The sequence below is a fragment of the Bufo bufo genome, chromosome 6 (genome assembly GCF_905171765.1).
Source record: "Bufo bufo chromosome 6, aBufBuf1.1, whole genome shotgun sequence".
Classification (NCBI taxonomy): domain Eukaryota; kingdom Metazoa; phylum Chordata; class Amphibia; order Anura; family Bufonidae; genus Bufo; species Bufo bufo.
The window spans coordinates 148,385,476-148,404,356 of NC_053394.1; the positions used below are offsets into that span (position 1 = coordinate 148,385,476).

Here is an 18,881-nt window from a genome sequence, read left to right on the forward strand (position 1 = left end):
CCGTCCAATACAATTCCTGCCATCTGCCTACAACATGTATTAGAACCGAGCTAAACAGAATGCCTCTTAAAGGCTTCCATTTTGCATTCCATCCTAACATTCTGTTATATTCAGTTATAACTCTGTTATAACAGAACCTATAACGGAATTCCGTAACGCAATTGCGAACCCACCCTAAGCCAGTTTTCCTTTACACCAGTTTTGATAAATCTTCCCCATCATCTGTTGTGTCCAGCTCCAGCTATACATTCCCCCTGCAGTTTAGCAGTTCCCCGCTTAGATTTATAGCACCTCCAAAATGTCCATATACCCTAATACAGTACATGAGCATGGGTTGTCCAGACATTAGAAAAATATCTAGAAATGTGAAACTGCCGTCTGTGCATTGTGCATGTGTATTAACCTCCTGTGTTATACCTGCATAGGAGCACTGAATTAAAGGGGTTTTCTGGGAGTTCAGTATTGATGGCCTATGCTCAGGATAGATCATCAATATCAGATTGGGGTCTGACTCCCGGAATCCCTACCAATCAGCAGGTCGAAGGGTCCGCAGCGCTCTGGTGAGCACCCACAGTCTCTTCCTACAACAGTGACGTCACACTCATTGACCACATGGCCTACTTGCAGGTCTGGTAGCAAACTGTAAGGAGACTGCAGCAGCCTCTTGCGATAGCTGATTGATGGGGCTGCTGGGAGTCAGACCCCGACTGATGAGATATTGATGACCTATCCTGAAGATATTGAACTCCTGGAAAACCCTTCAATCATCACTAGTGAGTGCTGTGGATTTATACTTCTACTCTGTATGTAATGTAACAACCCCTTTAAATGATAAAACACATACTCAATAAAGTATGTAGATAATATCTAGATACTAACTCAAATATAGAATTCAAAATGTAATCTGTCCCTTAAATATGTTCCTGCTGTGTTGGGGTATACAGTATGATGAAAATTGTTAGTAAAAGAGTTGCTTATAGAGGCTGAAATTGAGGACTCCAGGGCTTGCTGCTTGTGCAGTGGTTTGTATCACCTTCACACATTATGGCGGTATGTCTTTGATACGCCTACATGCCTGTTCTCTTACCGTACTGCAGAATAGTATAGGACAGACACATTATTAAGTGCAAAACAAATCCCTGTCCCCTCGTCCATGGAGGGACTTCCTGGAGATGAACTATGATAGTGATGAGCGTTTGCTATGGCAGATGCAACTGTATCCAGGGAGTCCCCCGTCTGTGGCACCCACACAAAAATGCCCTGGCACCCTGACAAACCAGGAAACGGATTGTCTTGACAAAACAGTGTGCTCTGCAGTGCCTGGATATACTGATTTCTGTTATGATGGCAAAACAAGTTCTATGGAAACCATTGTAAAAGTGTGAGACGGGCTTCTCCGGAGGGTTGGGGAAAGCCGCTTTTTGTTTGTTGTACTTGGCTTCTGTGATCTCTGGAAGACTGAGGCTTTCATTTCAGGGGGAGGGTGGAAGAAGGGGTCTCAGGAGAACCTCCTTATTTTCCACACCAGAGGGAATGCCAACCTGGCATAAGGACGCCTTCTTTCCATCTTCTCCCTTCCAAACATGTTGGGTCTCCTAAAGATAGTCATGTCAGTGGCCGTGAAGGGTGGAAAAAATGAAGCACGAATGGATTATAGACTGAGTAACTGGGTTTCCCTCTGTAAACAGCTGCTAACAACCTCGCAGAGTATGCTGGAGTTCATCTGCTCTGCTATGTTGGAGTGTTCAGGAACGACTGGAGCTCTGCTGTCCGCACTGGAGTTAACTCTTACAGCCACTCATTGCAGACACCTGCACACTGGTGCACCATCCACGGTGCTTTCTTTTTTTACTGTAAGATAATTTAATGACTAGAACTGTGTGAGGAGATCCTAGGGGCCATGGGCAGTCTCCTCTTATGGACAGTAAACATCTATGAAACTGTCTAAAGTGGACTCTTGTGCGGAAAAACTGAAAATCTGCAAGAAATCTGCACCAAAAATCCACAATAATCCACTATTTATATTAGTTTTGTTGCGTTTTTTTTATGCAGTTTTTGGTATGGATTTTGGTGCGGATTCTCTGTTTATGTTAAAAACCCCATTGAAGTCTATGGGGAAAGTCACTCTGCAGAAGGCAGCAAACCGCACAAACAATTGACATGCTGCAGATTTTAAAATCCGTGTGGCAGGTTAATTTTCACAAGGAAGAAAAAAGCAACCCGTACATGGGATTGGTCAAATCTCATTGACTTTGCTGGTGCTGTAGTAAGCTGTGTTTTCTCCGGATGAGAATCCGCAAGGAGAAACTGCACGTAATCCACATCGGCTTTCATTTCATACAAGTGCTTTTGAAAAATGAAAGCTATGATGTGATTCATTGACACAGGCAACAAAAGCAGCTTTTCTTTTAATAAAGCGGACCCATTGGGTTGTCCATTAATTTGTTCCACGTGGCTTTCAACCTGGAGGATTTGTCATGTTGAATTGTTGGCCGATTCTTCTGCTGATATCGGGCCTTCATCTAAGTCCAGGATTATCCACACCAGCTCCCCCTTTAATAATTCTGTATAAAACTAAACCATTCCACTGTCTTCCATCCCAGTAGTAAACGCCAGTCGCTCCATAGAGACTAAATTGGATAGAAGAATATTTACTGATGAACTGTGAGTACTCCTCTGTACAGTATGCGTAGATCTGTCTAAACCTGCAGCTAGATCCCGGCCGGCACAGGGAACATGCCGCCTGCTGGCACTCACTGTATGCTTTTTATTGAGGAGTGGCCACTTTATTATGTTTTGCCTGAGGGTTTGATATATAAATAGGTACTCCGACAGGAGGCCAGGAATAACCTCTCAGAAGAACATGTCCTGAACCTGTCGATCGCAGTCCTCGTGTCCTGACATGCATTCGTAATGATGATTTTTACAGTGACAGGTTGGCATGTGTAGTAGAACTAGAGAGATTCAGGCTATGGAAGCTGTTGACAACCAAGTATATGGTGGACATATATGAAACGTGTACCAATGTATCATTTTAAAGGAAATCTGTCACCGAATACCTCCATAGTAATCCAAATGGCTTTTCAGATGTGCACTTGCCTACTGATTCAAATGCAGTGTTCCCCATCCTGATCAGTGGCTCCATTCCAGAGAAATTGATGCTTTTATCATATGCAAATAATCCGCTTGGTGCAATAAGGGCATCACTGTTGCACCAAAAGCGCTATTACTTATCGCTGTTGGCCATGCGCCCCAGCTTTAAATGATGGGGCCATGCATAATCTCACCTGGCCTTGTATTCTTGCGACTATGCATTCGCCTTGGGGATCGGCGCACATGCAGTACAGGCCTGATGCTTGCTGGGCATAAAGAGTCTGTACTACACATGTGCCAGTGTCGGGCCTCTACACCCAGAAGAAACGGACGTCAACGCAATGTAATCAGAGCGGAGCTTTTGGTGCAAAGAGGGCGTCACCAAGCGGGTGATTTGCACTGTGAGAGTAATAATTGATGCTAACCTTATACACCTATGGTTTATTCCTATATATATCAGTATAGCTGGACCTTAATTTTGTTCTATTTGTATTCTTTATGACCTTTATCATCTATTCTACTGTTGAACAACATCTTGGCTCTAGAATAAAAAAAGCCTCAATTTCTCTGGAATGGGGCCACCGATCGGGATAGGGAAAGCTGCATTTTAATCAGTAGGGAAGTGCACATATGAAGTCATTTGGATTACTATGGAGTTATGTGGCGACAGATTCTCTTTAATAGTGTCTGCACCATGTGAGTGTTTACGGGTACGGCTACACATGGTGTAATGTAGGTGCTATGTAGGTCAGGACAGGAGCTATCGCAGACACACGCTGCAAGTTCAACGCATCGAACTCACCCATGTGAAACCAGCCTAGGACTCCTCATCAACTCTGTTATACATCAGCACTTTGCAGCATCAGTGAATTTATAAATGGGATGGATAGCTATTTAAGAAGCTTCCTGTCTGGTCCACCTGATGGACCACCTGGTCCAACCTTGGCCTTCAGTGGGGACTTGCAGATGGGCGAGGAGGAGTGATTTTTCCTGCTTTATGCACCACTGTGACGCAGACATAAAACAGGAAGGCATTAAAAACAAGATTACATTTCATCTGTTTGAGGTGGCCAACTCACCTTTCCTCAACCCTCCCCACCTTTATGAGTGTATAGGTGTGTCCGGGCTGTTTGTCTATCAGTGATGGGTGGACAGTTTGTCCAGGGGAACCTTACATGGGCTGATAATACAGCAGCAGCTACCTGTTTTGGCCACTTTCACTTGAAAACAGGATACGTAGATTGAGTGAAGCCAAGCAGAACATAGGATTCCCTACGCCGCACAGCCAAGCCCCTCTGCAGCTGTTACAGCTTTCTTTTACCATGAGAAACAAATACTCAATTACAGTAAATGACTCAAAGCATTGCAGAATGGAACAGACTTGTTTCCCACATGTGGACGTCCAGCTTTTAACCTGGGAACAGAGTTCTGCTTGTTTTCCACTTGAGAAATGTGCAGAACTCACTCAGTGAATGTGTAGGGGACCTTACTTTAAAGACAGGTGGGACCACTTCTGGCTGAGATAGGATTTAACAGCTTTGGGTGGCAATATAGTGGCTGAAAAGGTTAGTGTATGGCCACACGGTCAGGTTTCTTGATGCAGTTTTGGACGCTAAAACAAGGAGTGAATACAAAAAAGTGAAGTCCTATCTGTGGTTTACACTTTCTATCCTTTCATGATCCACTCCTGATTTTGGCTGCCAAGTCTTTATCACCACTTTTTAGGATCATCAACTCTCTTGGTGAACAGATATTTGGGGGGACTCATCAAAGTAATGTAATAACTGATATTTATTAGAATGTATTCCTTCATATTTAATACAAATGGTGGGAATATAAAACCCAGCCTGCCCACTGAGACATTTGCCCATGTTACTCAAATACAGGTAACTTAGACTGCCTGGGCACAGGTAATTGGTAGGTAATTTGTGAATGAACTCAGGCAGGGTTTCTAGACCGAACAGAAGTAGTCTGAGGCCACGAGGTGGCAGTGATGAGGCCGGGACATGGTCAAAAACTGGTCGCTTCAGTTTCTTAAACTTATTAAATTGAGCTATTGATGCGATGCATTGGGGACCCATCAATGTGACGACATGTCACCACTGTGGCCAGTCATTGACTTCCCTGGCACACATGACCCCGGTCAAACCAGATGTTAATGAGCGGAACCAGAGTGCAGCAGCAGGGGAAAGAAGTCACCCGAACCTGGCAGTAGGGAGCAAGTAAGCATGCTTCCTTCCACAGGTCCAGAGAAATGGGCGGGAAGTCTGGGTGAAAGGCTTTAAAAGCTTGATCACCATCTTCCTTGACAGCAGAGATCTTAAAACTGGTTTCTTGATACACAAAGTATATCAAGTATATTCAAAGCAAAATAACTTTTTATTGTACTATGATTATTCTGTATCTGCTAAACTACATGGTTGCTCATTTGAAACCTGTCCAGAATTCAGGTCTCCTACTGTGGCCATGTGTTCTGTATGGACTTAACCTTGGTGTAAGAGATTTTGGATCATTTCCCTCGGTTATGTTGTCCTGCATGTTCAGCATCACAGGGCTTACTGTTATCCATCACCGGGTCTCATATGTGGATAGTACATTTCTAGGACAATTACAGTATGAATCACACATTGTGGCTGGTATTCCCCTGTGGGGAAATACTTGTCTCCTGTGACTGACTCTGCAGTACTGTGCCGATTGCTCCACACCTTTTCTTATGCCATTCACAAGAAATCATGCAGTGTGACGTGTCTGACCACGGTCACCCCTACTATTGTGGTCACTCAGGATCAGAAGCCTGGCTGCTCTGTCATCCAGAGGAATCTCAGGAAACTCCAATCAGTTGAAAAATGACCTAATTTTATTCTCCTTAGTTACATATATATTGTGTCTGATGAAGGGGAGATTATGAATCCCGAAACGCATTACAGCTATACAAAATAACACAAGTCTGTTTTTCAACTAATTGGAGTTTTCTCTGAGAGACCTTTTCCCCCTGGAGGTTGTTTTCAGCCAGTTCCTAAATTACAGTGTACCCACTACCTAATGACAAGCCCGACTAAGAGTTGTGCCTTTCAGCACAGCTAAGCAAGGTGAGCATGTAAGGCAAGCTAGTGCTCTCTGGTATCATCCTACTTTTCTCCACTGCATATATACTGTCCTGCTTTAGTACACCCCTACTATTGTGAAAGTTTACAGTAAGACTGCGTCCACTTCAAGTTTTTGTCCCAGTGTTTAAGGTATACACATGACATGCACATTAAAGAGATGCCATACTGTGAGCAGTTCACCCAGTCAAATCCCTATGCAGACCTATACTGGGAGGGTTGCCATGCCGACTGTTCGGACTGGTTGACCTGTCAGTGTGACTGGAAGCTAAGCCAGTTAGGTTTCTGACTCTGTGTCCAATCCCAGAGGTAGGCGGGAGATTTAAGACTGCTGATCCCTAATTGATTTAGTTGTATGCTGGCTCTATACTGTGTGATATCCTATTCTTGTATTTTGACCCTCCTGGTGAATGTCTGACAGCGTAATATTTGTAAATTCTAGGCCTTAAAGGGAGCACAGTGAGGTATGTGATGTAATTGTAATGATACAAAAAAAATCCCTCTGGTCACCAAACCACTAACCTTTTGCACCCCCTCACCAGGGGTAGAAGTTTGGTGGCACACACTTCAAACACTTTGATCGTAGGAGGGAAAATCCACCTTTTTTTTTTTACAGTAAATCTCACTTTCCCCATCTCTGATGGGGGAAGCGCAGGGTTATTTTAGCGTGGGCCGCTATTTTGCTTATCAGATTTCTTGATAGGAAATGCAGAGCAGGAAATGATACATGTCATCGTGGAGCAGTGCGATTGCATGTGGCACTGGGCTCCTTCTGATCTCTTGAGAATCAGTCCCCTTACTCAGCAGTATGGCTTCTCATAACCAGGTGGACTACGGCTCGGGTCAGTGTTTGGTCAGTATTGTTCATCAGTATTTGTAATCCAGGATCCAGAGGGAAACCTACAGTGATAATAGAAGTGTAATACAAATGTTTTAAAGTGGCCATTCCACCCACTAGTTTTGTACCCACACATCAAGTACTGTATGTGCACACAAATGAAGTCTCTTCTAGCTCGGGGCTGCCTGGATTATAGTCTTTGATCTGGTCTTCTTATAAGGGCTCATGCACACAAACGTATTTTCTTTCCACTTCCGTTCAGTTTTTTGGCGGACCATATGTGGAACCATTCACTTCAATGGGTCCGCAAAAACAATGGAAGGTACTCCGTGTGCATTCCGTTTCCGAATTTCTGTTCCGCAAAACAGTAGTAGCATGTCCTATTATTGTCTGCAAATCACGGTCCGAGGCCCCATTCAAGTCAATGGGTCCGCAAAAAATACGGAACGCACACGGAACACATCCGTATGTCATCCGTAGTTTGCGGATCCATACTGTAGAAATGCTATGCCCATCCCATATTGCTCATGTGTTTGGTGATTAATGTATCACAGGCGTGTTCTAATTCACTGACAGAAATTATTTACTTTACTTACTTACAGTGGATATAAAAAGTCTACACACCCCTGTTAAAATGTCAGGTTTCTGTGCTGTAAAAAAATGAGACAAAGATAAATCATTTCAGAACTTTTTCCACCTTTAATGTGACCTATAAACTGTACAACTCAATTGAAAAACAAACTGAAATCTTTTAGGTAGAGAGAAGAAAAAATATAAAAATAAAATAATATGGTCGCATAAGTGTGCACACCCTTAAACGAATACTTTGTTGAAGCACCTTTCGATTTTATTGCAGCACTCAGTCTTTTTGGGTATGAGTCTATCAGCATGGCACATTTTGACTTGGCAAGATTTGCCCACTCTTCTTGGCAAAAACACTCCAAATCTATCAGATTGCGAGGGCATTTCCTGTGCACAGCCCTCTTCAGATCAGCCCACAGATTTTCAATTGGATTCAGGTCTGGACTCTGGCTGGGCCATTCCAACACTTTAATCTTCTTCTGGTGAAGCCATTCCTTTGTTGATTTGGATGTATGCTTTGGGTCGTTGTCATGCTGAAAGATGAAGTTCCTCTCATGTTCAGCTTTCTAGCAGAAGCCTGAAGGTTTTGTGCCAATATTGACTGGTATTTGGAACTGTTCATAATTCCCTCTAGCTTAACTAAGGCCCCAGTTCCAGCTGAGGAAAAACAGCCCCAAAGCATGATGCTGCCACCACCATGCTTCACTGTGGGTATGGTGTTCTTTTGGTGATGTGCAGTGTTGTTTTTGCGTCAAACATATCTTTTGGAATTATGGCCAAAAAGTTCAACCTTGGTTTCATCAGACCATAACACCTTTTCCCACATGCTTTTGGGAACCTTCAGATGTGTTTTTGCAAAATGTAGCCTGGCTTGGATGTATTTCTTCGTAAGAAAAGACTTTCGTCTTGCCACTCTACCCCATAGCCCAGACATATGAAGAATACGGGAGATTGTTGTCACAAGTATCACACAGCGAGTACTTGCCAAACATTCCTGCAGCTCCTTTAATGTTGCTGTAGGCCTCTTGGTAGCCTCCCAGACCAGTTTTCTTCTTATCTTTTCATAAGTTTTGGAGGGACGTCCAGTTCTTGGTAATGTCACTGTTGTGCCATATTTTCTCCACTTGATGATGACTTCACTGTGTTCCATGGTATATCTATATCTCCTGACTGATACCTTTTAACAATGAGATCCCTCTGATGCTTTGGAAGCTCTCTGTGGACCATGGCTTTTGCTGTGGGATGCGATAAAAAAAATTCCGGAAAGACCAACTAGAGCAGCTGAACTTTATTTGGGGTTAATCAGAGGCACTTTAATGATGGCAGGTGTATGCTGACTCCTATTTAACATGATTTTGAATGTGATTGCTTAATTCTAAACACAGCTACATCCCCAGTTATAAGAGGGTGTGCACACTTATGCGACCACATTTTTAAAGTTTTCTTCCCTCCACCTAAAAGATTTCAGTTTGTTTTTCAATTGAGTTGTACAGTTTATAGGTCACATTAAAGATGGAAAAAGTTCTGAAATTATTTATCTTTGTCTCATTTTTTTTACAGCAAAGAAACCTGACATTTTAGGGGTGTGTAGACTTTTTATATCCACTGTATATAGTGCCGACATATTCTGCAGTGCTGTACAGATATTATCATTACTCACTGTCGCCCAGTGGGGCTCACAATCTAAGTTCCCTATCAGTATTTCTTTGGCGTATGGGAGAGGAGCGGGGCACCCAGAGGAAACCCACACAAACACACGGGTAGAACATGCAAACTCCATGCAGATGTTGCCCTTGGTCAGATTTAAACCTAGGACCCCACTGAACCACCGTGCTGCCCACAGCATGCATACTTTGGAAATGGGGAAGAATTGAACTACAAATTGTATAAGGCCTCGCTCACAACTGCGATGGAGGTTCTGTTAGAGGATTGCACCAGAAAAGCTGAACACAATAGAGACGCAATAGAGCAGTCGGTAAAATGGGGTTCGTCAGGCGCTGATCTGGCACTGAAATAGAACAGAAAATCTTAAAGAACCGCACAGACTGTAAACTAATATCCATTCACCAGTGCACAGTCTTGACATGTTAGTGCCCATACAGTATGTCACAAAAACAGATTTTTAGATAATGACTAGTAGCTTGTGGTGCAGTCTCAGGAAGTTTACAGAATATTGTGGTGACAACTATTACAGCTCTGGTGCATTGTATATAATGTTGCAGAGACCTTCTGGTCCATGTCTACCAGGAGATCGCAGTAGTAACCTCCTCTCAGTTAACTCCTTGGATCCTGTCTCAGGCCATCTTAATGCTGTTTGCAGCGATACAAGCCTTAATTTAGGTCACACTGTTTACAGTAAACCTCAATGTTTAGTGGTTTCATATTCTTCCCCTTGATGATTTCTGCAGAAATAAGTAGCATCTGATTACAAGTATAGAGGTGCAAAACTCCTCCGCACATCACTGAGCTATAAAGGTCTAAGGATGAAGCTTTCATCCCGCAACATCACCCCAACAGACTGTGATGTATAGTCCATCCTGTATCTGGTATCTTATCTAGTGTACATCACCCAGTATGGTTTATAATTGATGCTATTGGGGATATTTCAAAGGACGCTGTTCCTTCTTGGACTGTGTACAGTGCAGTGGGGTCCTCTGTATCACAAACCCTATCATGATAGACATAAACATGAGCAACGAAGTTGGAAACAACATAGATTTGTACTTCAAAGCTCAGGGCAATGTAAAAAATTCTATAATCTAATTGAGAACTCATGACTGCTTTGCTAAGTATCCAGTCTGTAATCCCTACTGTAAAAGTGATTACTCCTCAGCTACGTGAGCATCACATTACATTAAGAGGCCTCCTTTTCATAGCAAGCAGAGCTAAAACAAGATACATTAGAAAAATTAGAGTTTAGGCATTTTTTACATAAGACCTGAAAACCCCATTAACATCAAGTCACATACTGCACATTGAATGAGTGGTCTTCAAGCTGTGTTTTCCAGATTTAGTGAACCTACAACTCCCAGCATGCTATGACAGAATGGAACTGTCACAGCATGCTTGGAGTTGGAGTTTCACAATTATGGAAGACCTGCAGATTGACCCGATCATTCCTTGTGATGCGTTGAGGAGGCCTATAGAGCTGAACTGTTACATTGCCTGCATGGCTTTGCCATAAGCTGTGATGATGATAATGATGGTTTTGATTGATATCATGAAATGTGTTCAGAATTGTTACAGATTATTCGGGTTCTGTTGGGTTTTGTGACATTTTACATGCTCTTTGTGGCCCATGAAGAGTCCAAAAAATCATAGTCACAAGCCGTTAAAAATGGCAGATGTTGGTTGATTGCCACTGGTTACTCTTGCATACAGGTCCATTCATTGCCCTTCTTCCATGTGTTGTACACAGGGGCAGGGACTTTGGATTCTTTGGACTCTTTCAAACCATGGAAAAGCTTTATCTGGTTCTCAGAAACCAAAAAAGTTGCAGTTGTAGTTTTTTTTTTTTTTCTCTCTTTTCTTTGTATCTACTCGAAACTCAAAATTGGTTTTTGCAAATCTTTTTCAGAACTGATAGATACAAACCTTAGCTGGATACAAAACATTATATGAGGCCGAGGTCAGTGGTCTCTGAGGCAAGAATTGAAAGTAAAAGGTAACTCCTCCTCATTTTACTCGCTTTTCCTGGCAGTTTCTCACATTTCTGATCCTTTCACTTAGTCAGATCTTTTTTTCTGTTTTACTGTGAATTTCTCTGAGAGATTGCTCAGAAATATAGTCTCAGGGTCTTGTATTTCTGCCCGAGTGATGACACACCTTTACACTGTGGGAGGAATACGGCCAGTAATGGGGGATCTCTGGGCGTAAGATTTTTTATTTTATTTTTTAGAAAAATTGTGTCGGTTTTGCTGTTATTGGTCAGAAACCTACAGGTGTGATTTGCATTATTGCTTAATTTTTGGGTCTTTAACATTTGTAGTTCCTCACTTCTGTTGTGCAGGTAAGAAGCTGCAGGTGTGCATGGATTGTGCAGGCTCTCAGTTCATCCGGGACCTGTGACATCATTGAGGCACTACAGTTTTTTTTTTTGATGATGTCACTAGATCCTACTGAATTGAAAGCCACTTTATAGGTTGACACTGATGTTATGTAATCTAGTAATACAGGTCTGTGTGGTAGGATATGCTGGGCTATCACATGTACCGATGTTATATAGATCTTTTACTTCATACCATTGGACATCTAAACATCAGAGAGCCTTGTATGAAAGTAGACTGGTTATTAAAGAGGTATTCCCCAGGATAGGTGAAAACATTTCAATTGGTGGGAGTCCTATCTTTAGGACTCCCACTCATCATAAGAACAAAGGGACCAAAGTCTCTTCCACTCATTCTCTGCACAGGGATGCTCCTCGAGCAGCAGCCTTTAAAGGGTTTGTCCCACAAAAAATATTCTATAGTTTTCAAACCTGCACCTGAATCTGAATTATTTTGTAATTGCATGTAATTAAAAATTTTGCATAGCCGCTGTATTATTCAATAAAAATGTACCTGTATAGCACCACCTACTGTTTTTCTCTAATTTCTATGTCCGGCTCACTGAGATGGCCGCACATGCTCAGTTTCTTCTTTCAACTGCCTCCTGAGCTGTGATAGGGAGAGCATGGCCACGCCCCCCTTAGCTCCAGCAGAAAAGACACTCCCCTGAGCTGTCAGCTTGATATAAATCTAGCAGAGCAATGAATGAGGAGATATCTGGATCTATGTGAGGTATAGGGCTGGTTCTAGCTTTGTTAGAAAGAGATTGTCATGTACAGATTTTTATGATTTCATGAATGATTTAAATTTTTTACATTAATCATGGGATAACCCCTTTAACTAGCGGTATATAGGTAATGTTATCCAGCTCACCTGGTCGGCATGTAATGTCCCGTGTGCACGGAATCAAGCCAGCAAGTTCCTGGACGTAGACAAAGTGAAATAGAAAAAGTGAAATAGAAAATCTTCCTCTTTATTAATTCACATCATATGCGGGACAGTCTCACAGTGATACTGTCCCGCATATGATGTGAATTAATAAAGAGGAAGATTTTATGGGTAGAAAAATAAGTGCCGGAATCGTCTTTTTCTATTCCCTTTAACTAGCGCCCTCATAATAAGGACTGGTAGGGGTGGCTGTAGTTGATCCCCCAATCATCAGAAGGTGATCACATATCCTAGGGATGCCATTACTTACAACTGGTGGCATTCCTCTTTATAGTAGTTCACAAAACATATGGAGGTGTCTGTACCACCTATGTGACTATTCTTCTAGGAGACTTCTGTGCCTGGATAGTCCCAGGTTTTATCAGGGGGCCAGTTTGTACTGATGGTTCTTTAGGTAGGTTCACATCTGCGGTCGGTAAATCCGGTAGTCTTTTCCGGAAGAGGAGCAAACTACCGAAGTTACCGTGTCCGGTACAGCTGGACACCGCCTTGCACTGCCGGATCCCTTTTCATTATAATGGGATCCAGGGGTTTCTGAAATAAATATCATCATTCTGCTGGGAAAATACCGCTGCATGTAGTCAATTTTACCAGCTCAGAGATCTTTATATTTGGATGCACAGGGTTGAGGCTGATTCTTTTTCTAAACAAAGTTTGATACCTTTGTAAATTGCATTCCCACCAGTATGTATATTAGGTTTTCTTCAGCCGTCACCTCACCTCCAGCCTTATTTCCCACTTCTCAGTCTTTTCTTGTGTAATCTAACAAGACTAGAGCTGGAGCATGTTCAGTTGTTCTGTGAGGCCCGAGGCGTCTGTACAGGGCACTGCGCAGCTGCCAGAAAACTGTCATTACAGCATATTCTCGAGATTTCGGTAAGCAGATGCTGGAGGCAGAAGATATTTCGTACGTCAATCGATTTGCTAGAGAAAAGGTTGCTTTGGTAACCCATGAATATATCAGACTCTTCTTCAAGATGAAATGCCTAGTGGACACTTAGCATCTGATTTAATTATGCAGAAATGCATGTAAAACACATTTCAAAGGTATTGTACTTTGAGAGAAAAAATATATAAATCTTAATCTTCTCAGCTCTATTGACACTATTTTGTCTCCTATTACAAATGATTATTTACTATTATACAGTATATAAGAAAATCTCTATGTGTCCAGGGAGATCAGCTGTGTCCTCTATTCTGCCCTGTGTCTAGCTATAAGACAACTGGCTGCAGCACACACCTCCCACTCTCTGCCCTGTCTATGGTTGGACAAACGATTGTCAAACCCCACCCATTGGGTTGAATCATGGCCCTCCCAGCCATGCTCCAGCTATAATGTAACAAATCAGCAGAAGATTAACCACCTCGCTGTCTGCTAGATTTCTACCAGACTGTTTCAGGAACATGCAGAAAATCTGGCAGGCTGACAACAGTATGGGCAAGATTATCTCCTGTTTACTTGCATCATTCATTTTTACTTTTAGGGAGCCTTTAAAAGATGATACAAGACAGACATGTAGTTCTCTGCTGCCATTGCTGTTCAATGAGATAATGTTCAATGCTGTGTCATATAACCCTGGTATCATTACCATGGACGTGTCCAAGGTGCGCCACAGGGCTGGACAGCAAAAATGACAAGCAGCATGAACATAGGAACAACCCAGACTATTATATGCAAATATACTATAATCTATGGCCCTGATTTATAGTAGTGATTGTGACTAAATGGCGACTTTTCTTGGCTCATTGCTTGTAAGGATGGTTTCTCATTGATTTGTGTTTTATTTTTTGCCTTATTTATCAAAATCGCACTTTTATTAAAGTTGCAAAAATGTAAGCAAGGTGACTCCACTCCTGACCTGCCATAACTGTGGCAGTGGGGGAATTATTTAAAGGGGTTGACGCATATGAGACAATGAGGGCATATCGCAAGAATGGGACCCGCACCTATATCGAGAACGAGGCAGTCCAAAGTGGCGGCTGGAGGACTCCGCTATGGCCACCATCAAGCACTTTCCCCACAGAAGTGAATGGGAGCGCTCCTATTCACTTCTATGGGCCCGGCGAAATAGTTGAGCCAGCGCTTGGTTATTTTCAGCAGCCCCATAGAAATGAACGGAGGGCGGCTGTGCATGTGCAGTGCGCCCTCCACCACTTTTGGGGCTCCAGCGGTATGCTCCCATTGTCTCAGATGGGAATACCCCTTTAACAAGCTCTGTGATACACTTTCATAAATTAGGCACTTGCAACGCTAACTTCCCACACTTGCACTTACTTAAGACACACTTTAATTTCACCCCTCTCGATACATCAGCCCCTATAGTTTTAGAGTGTGAACACGTGCAAACATTGGAGGAGATTCATCAAAACGAATGCACAGAAAAAGTGGAGTAGTTGTCTTTCGCCGCCAATATGGTTGACGCTTTAATTTAACAAATTTAATTTTCATTTTTGAAAATGAAAAGTGGAACCTGATTGGTTATTTTAGGCAACTACTGCCCTTTTGCATTGCACGTAACATTTTGGCAGAAATATTCTTCTAAGAGCTGTCACTTCTTATATAAATGATTTCACAGGTTTGTAATGTACATTGTCCCTATATAAAAGCTACTTCATGTACTAAAATGTGACAGTACGGTACTCGCGCTCACAGATGATTAGGTGGCCATCCCTTCTATATTGTATTGTCTGTATAGCGACCACTGGTCACCTTCTCTTTCCTAGCTCTGCCACTTCTGGCATTTTCAGCATTTCCATTCCTCAACAATTGCCCTTTCCCCACAGCCAAGATTCTGTCCGTCTGGACCGTCGGAGCGATCTGTCGATCACTGATTCACTTTCTAGCTCTGGAACTATAAAACTGTGAGGCGTGTGCTCTGTACAATGTATTCCTCACCTCCAGCCCTGCACCAAGCAGAATGTCACCACCCAGCGCGCACTTGTAAAGAACATCTCCTTTTGTGTAGCCTCAGGTACTCCTGGGTACCGCCATTCAATGACTCTTTTAAGAAAAGACTTGGCAGAACCTGCAGCTGGCACAGAAACCAGACCTTCACCAAACACAGGCCTATTCATAGACTGTAATATAGATTTTACAACTCCTAGTTGAAAATGGCCTAAATATATTTTTTTCAGACGGGTTTTGTAGGTGGAAGCATCAGGAAATGAATTCCACCAAGGGCACTGAAACCAGCATTGTTACCCAGAATGCCCCACTCAGCCTTCGCGATTACAGATGAGGCTTTGCGTCCTTGCCAATGTCAACACTTTTGTTATTTTCATTCTACAAAACTCAGAAAGTGCTGCACGGATTATGATAAACGGGTGGCATCTTCCATCTGTTCCTATACTGCATGAATATAGTCACATGTCGTGGACTGAATATCGGCTCCAATTATATGAAAGGGGCCCTTTGTGCAACAGGTGCATGGATTTCTGCAAGCCCCATTCATGTAAGGAACAGTCTCCAGCATTTCCACAACATATCTGCTGTATGTGAATATAACCTAAAAGTCACGCTATGAGGCTGCCAAACAGATAGTCTCAGACCTCCCAAGTGTCCCTCTTTTTGACCCAAGTCCCTCTTTGCTCCTTAAATGTCCCTCTTTTTGATCTGAAGTATTGATTTGCATTATTACTTTCACAATTTTGACCCAGAAAGTGTTTGTCTGGTTGCTCTCTGTATATTTGAGCCCGTCTTGTATATTTAAAAAAAAAAAAGATCTATAAAGAAGTAAGGCTACTTTAACACTCGCTTTGATGCTGATCCGTCATGGATCTGCACAGACGGATCCGTTTAGATAATACAACCGCATGCATCTGTTCAGAATGGATCCGTTTGTATTATATTTAACATAGCCAAAACGGATCTGTCTTGAACACCATTAAAAGTCAATGGGGACGTATCCTTTTTCTATTGTACCATATTGTGTCAGTGAAAATGGCTTAGTTTCGTCAGACGGACACCAAAACGCTGCAAGCAGCGATTTGGTGTCCGCCTCCAAAGGGGAATGGAGGCGGAACGGAGCCAAACTGATGCATTCTGAGCGGATCCTTATCCATTCAGAATTCATTAAGGGCAAAACTGATGCCTTTTGGACCGCTTGTGAGATCCCTGAACGGATCTCACAAACGGAAACCAAAACGCCAGTGTGAAAGTAACCTAAAGCTGCTATAACACTAGAGATTTCAGATGGATGAAAAGGGTAATTCAGACTATTTTCTGCTTACTGGCGGTGCCTTTGGTATCATGAAAAAACATGACAGGCACCACTGAAAATGCCAAATGAACATGTGCACCCAGAAATAGAAGCCCAGCACAATCCACAAAATGTTGTTGGTTTTTAACACTATGACCATGTAGCACTATTTGGAGGTGGGGAAGTTGGCATGCTTTTTTAAGTTTCCACACTTTCAGATTGCAAAAAAATCAGACACTGTCTAAAATATGTGGCCAGGCATTGTGGGTGTGAAGTTTTTTTCTTTAAAGTGTAACTGTCATATTTTATTTGCTAGTTTATAATACCTGAGTTAGTCTTTCATTAATAACAGCTTTCATTAATGTCCTCTGTCCCTTTCCACTGCTCCCTTAAAAGACCGTTGCTATGGCTTGTCTGTCTTCCTTTTAGTATAAACAGAAGACAGAAGGGCAGTCTCCCACACTGCATGCCTGCATTAGGCTTCAGGGTGAGGAGGCATGTCTCTCAGTTATCCAATCTGATTGGCTGGCAGGGAGCCGCTGGCTACAGCAAGTGTGTATGGGAAGTGAGGGAAAGCAGTTTTGACCTCAGAGAACTGGTAGAGGAGCCATCTTGAGAAGGTCCTCATATTGTAAATGTTTAAACAGCCGTAACTAAGGGAAAAACTCAAGGAAAACTGTGGTATGTGAAGAAACTAAAGATTGCTTTATGCATAATTCTGTTGAGGCAGTAACATATGCTAAATTGATTTTTTGATGAAAACATGACCGTTACACTTTAAGTGTAGGCAGCCATGTAGGCAGTCACAGTCCTTTATAGCACTGGCTTAAAGGGGGTTTCCGATGATTAATGTATAAAATGAAAATATGACAATATAGCACATGACAATCTTTTTCTATCAAAAGCTAGAACCAGCGTTGTACCTCACATGGGTCCAGAGAGCTCCACATTTATTGCTTTAATTGCTCTGCTAGATTTTTTACCACCTGGCAGATCAGAGGGATTGTCCTTTTCTCAAAGGTCATGTCGGTTTTCAGGGTGTGTGTCATTTCTGCTGCAGCTCTCTCCCTGTAGCTGTCACAGCTTCTAACAGTAGATAGGGCTAATGGCAGTTGAAGGATGGAACTGAGCATGTGCGACCACCTCAGCGATGTTACTGAAACAGACATAGAAATACGGAAAAAAATCTAACAGCAGGGGGCGCTATACAGATACATTTTATTGAATAGCTCAGTGGCGTGAAAAGTATTCCGATCCTAGTGCCGTTTTAAAAAATATAGAATATTTTTAATGGGACAACCCCCTTAATTTAAAGAGGACCTTTCACCGATTCTTACCCTATGAACTAACTATAGAGACATGTGGAGCGGCACCCGGGGATATCACTGCACTTACTATTATCCCCGGGCGCCGCTCCGTTCTCCTGCTATGCCCTCCGGTATCTCCGCTCACTAAGTTATAGTAGGCGGAGATTCCAGTCCCTAAGTTATGGTAGGCGGAGTCTGCTCTAGCGCTGGCCAATCGCAGCGCAGAGCTCACAGCCTGGGAGGTTATTTTCTCCCAGGCTGTGAGCTCTGCAATGCGATTGGCCAGCGATAGAGAAGAACAAGGGCAGACTCCACCTACCATAACTTAGGGAACGGAGATACCGGAGGACATAGCAGGAGAACGGAGCGGCGCCCGGGGATAATAGTAAGTGCAGTGAGATCCCCGGGCGCCGCTCCACATGTCTGTATAGTTAGTTCATAGGGTAAGAATCGGTGAAAGGTCCTCTTTAAAGTATACATGGTCAGTAGTATATAGGTAAATATTGGCTGCATGAGAGAAACCCAACAAACCCCACAAAAGGGAATCAGTCACCAGTGACCTCTCTATCCAACTGTTTGCATAGACACATAGCTGTGGTTCACCTGAATAAAATGCTGGTTTTCTATGGTTGATCTGAGGCTCAGTTCCCGAGTTATGATACTTTTTGTTAGTATGCAAATTAGGCCTTTCCAAGGAGGGCGTCGTTGTTGCTCTTGTTGCACCCAAGATCCACTCCTTTCTGGGGCCAGCCCCTCCCTCACTG

General features: G+C 42.8%; 1 protein-coding gene across 6 annotated transcripts in view; it reads left to right on the forward strand.

The window, feature by feature from the left end:
- The window catches only part of NFATC2 (nuclear factor of activated T cells 2), a 138,772-nt gene that overhangs the window by 118,544 nt on the left and 1,347 nt on the right, over positions 1–18,881 (forward strand). Inside the window, exon 10 of one of the 6 annotated variants that reach the window (XM_040435476.1) lies at positions 11,195–11,281. The exons of the other annotated variants lie outside the window; for them this stretch is intronic. Within the exon in view, the coding sequence (XP_040291410.1) occupies positions 11,195–11,238 (44 nt within the window). The 3' untranslated portion in view covers positions 11,239–11,281. The remainder of the gene's footprint in view (positions 1–11,194; positions 11,282–18,881) is intronic. 6 annotated transcript variants of the gene reach the window in all.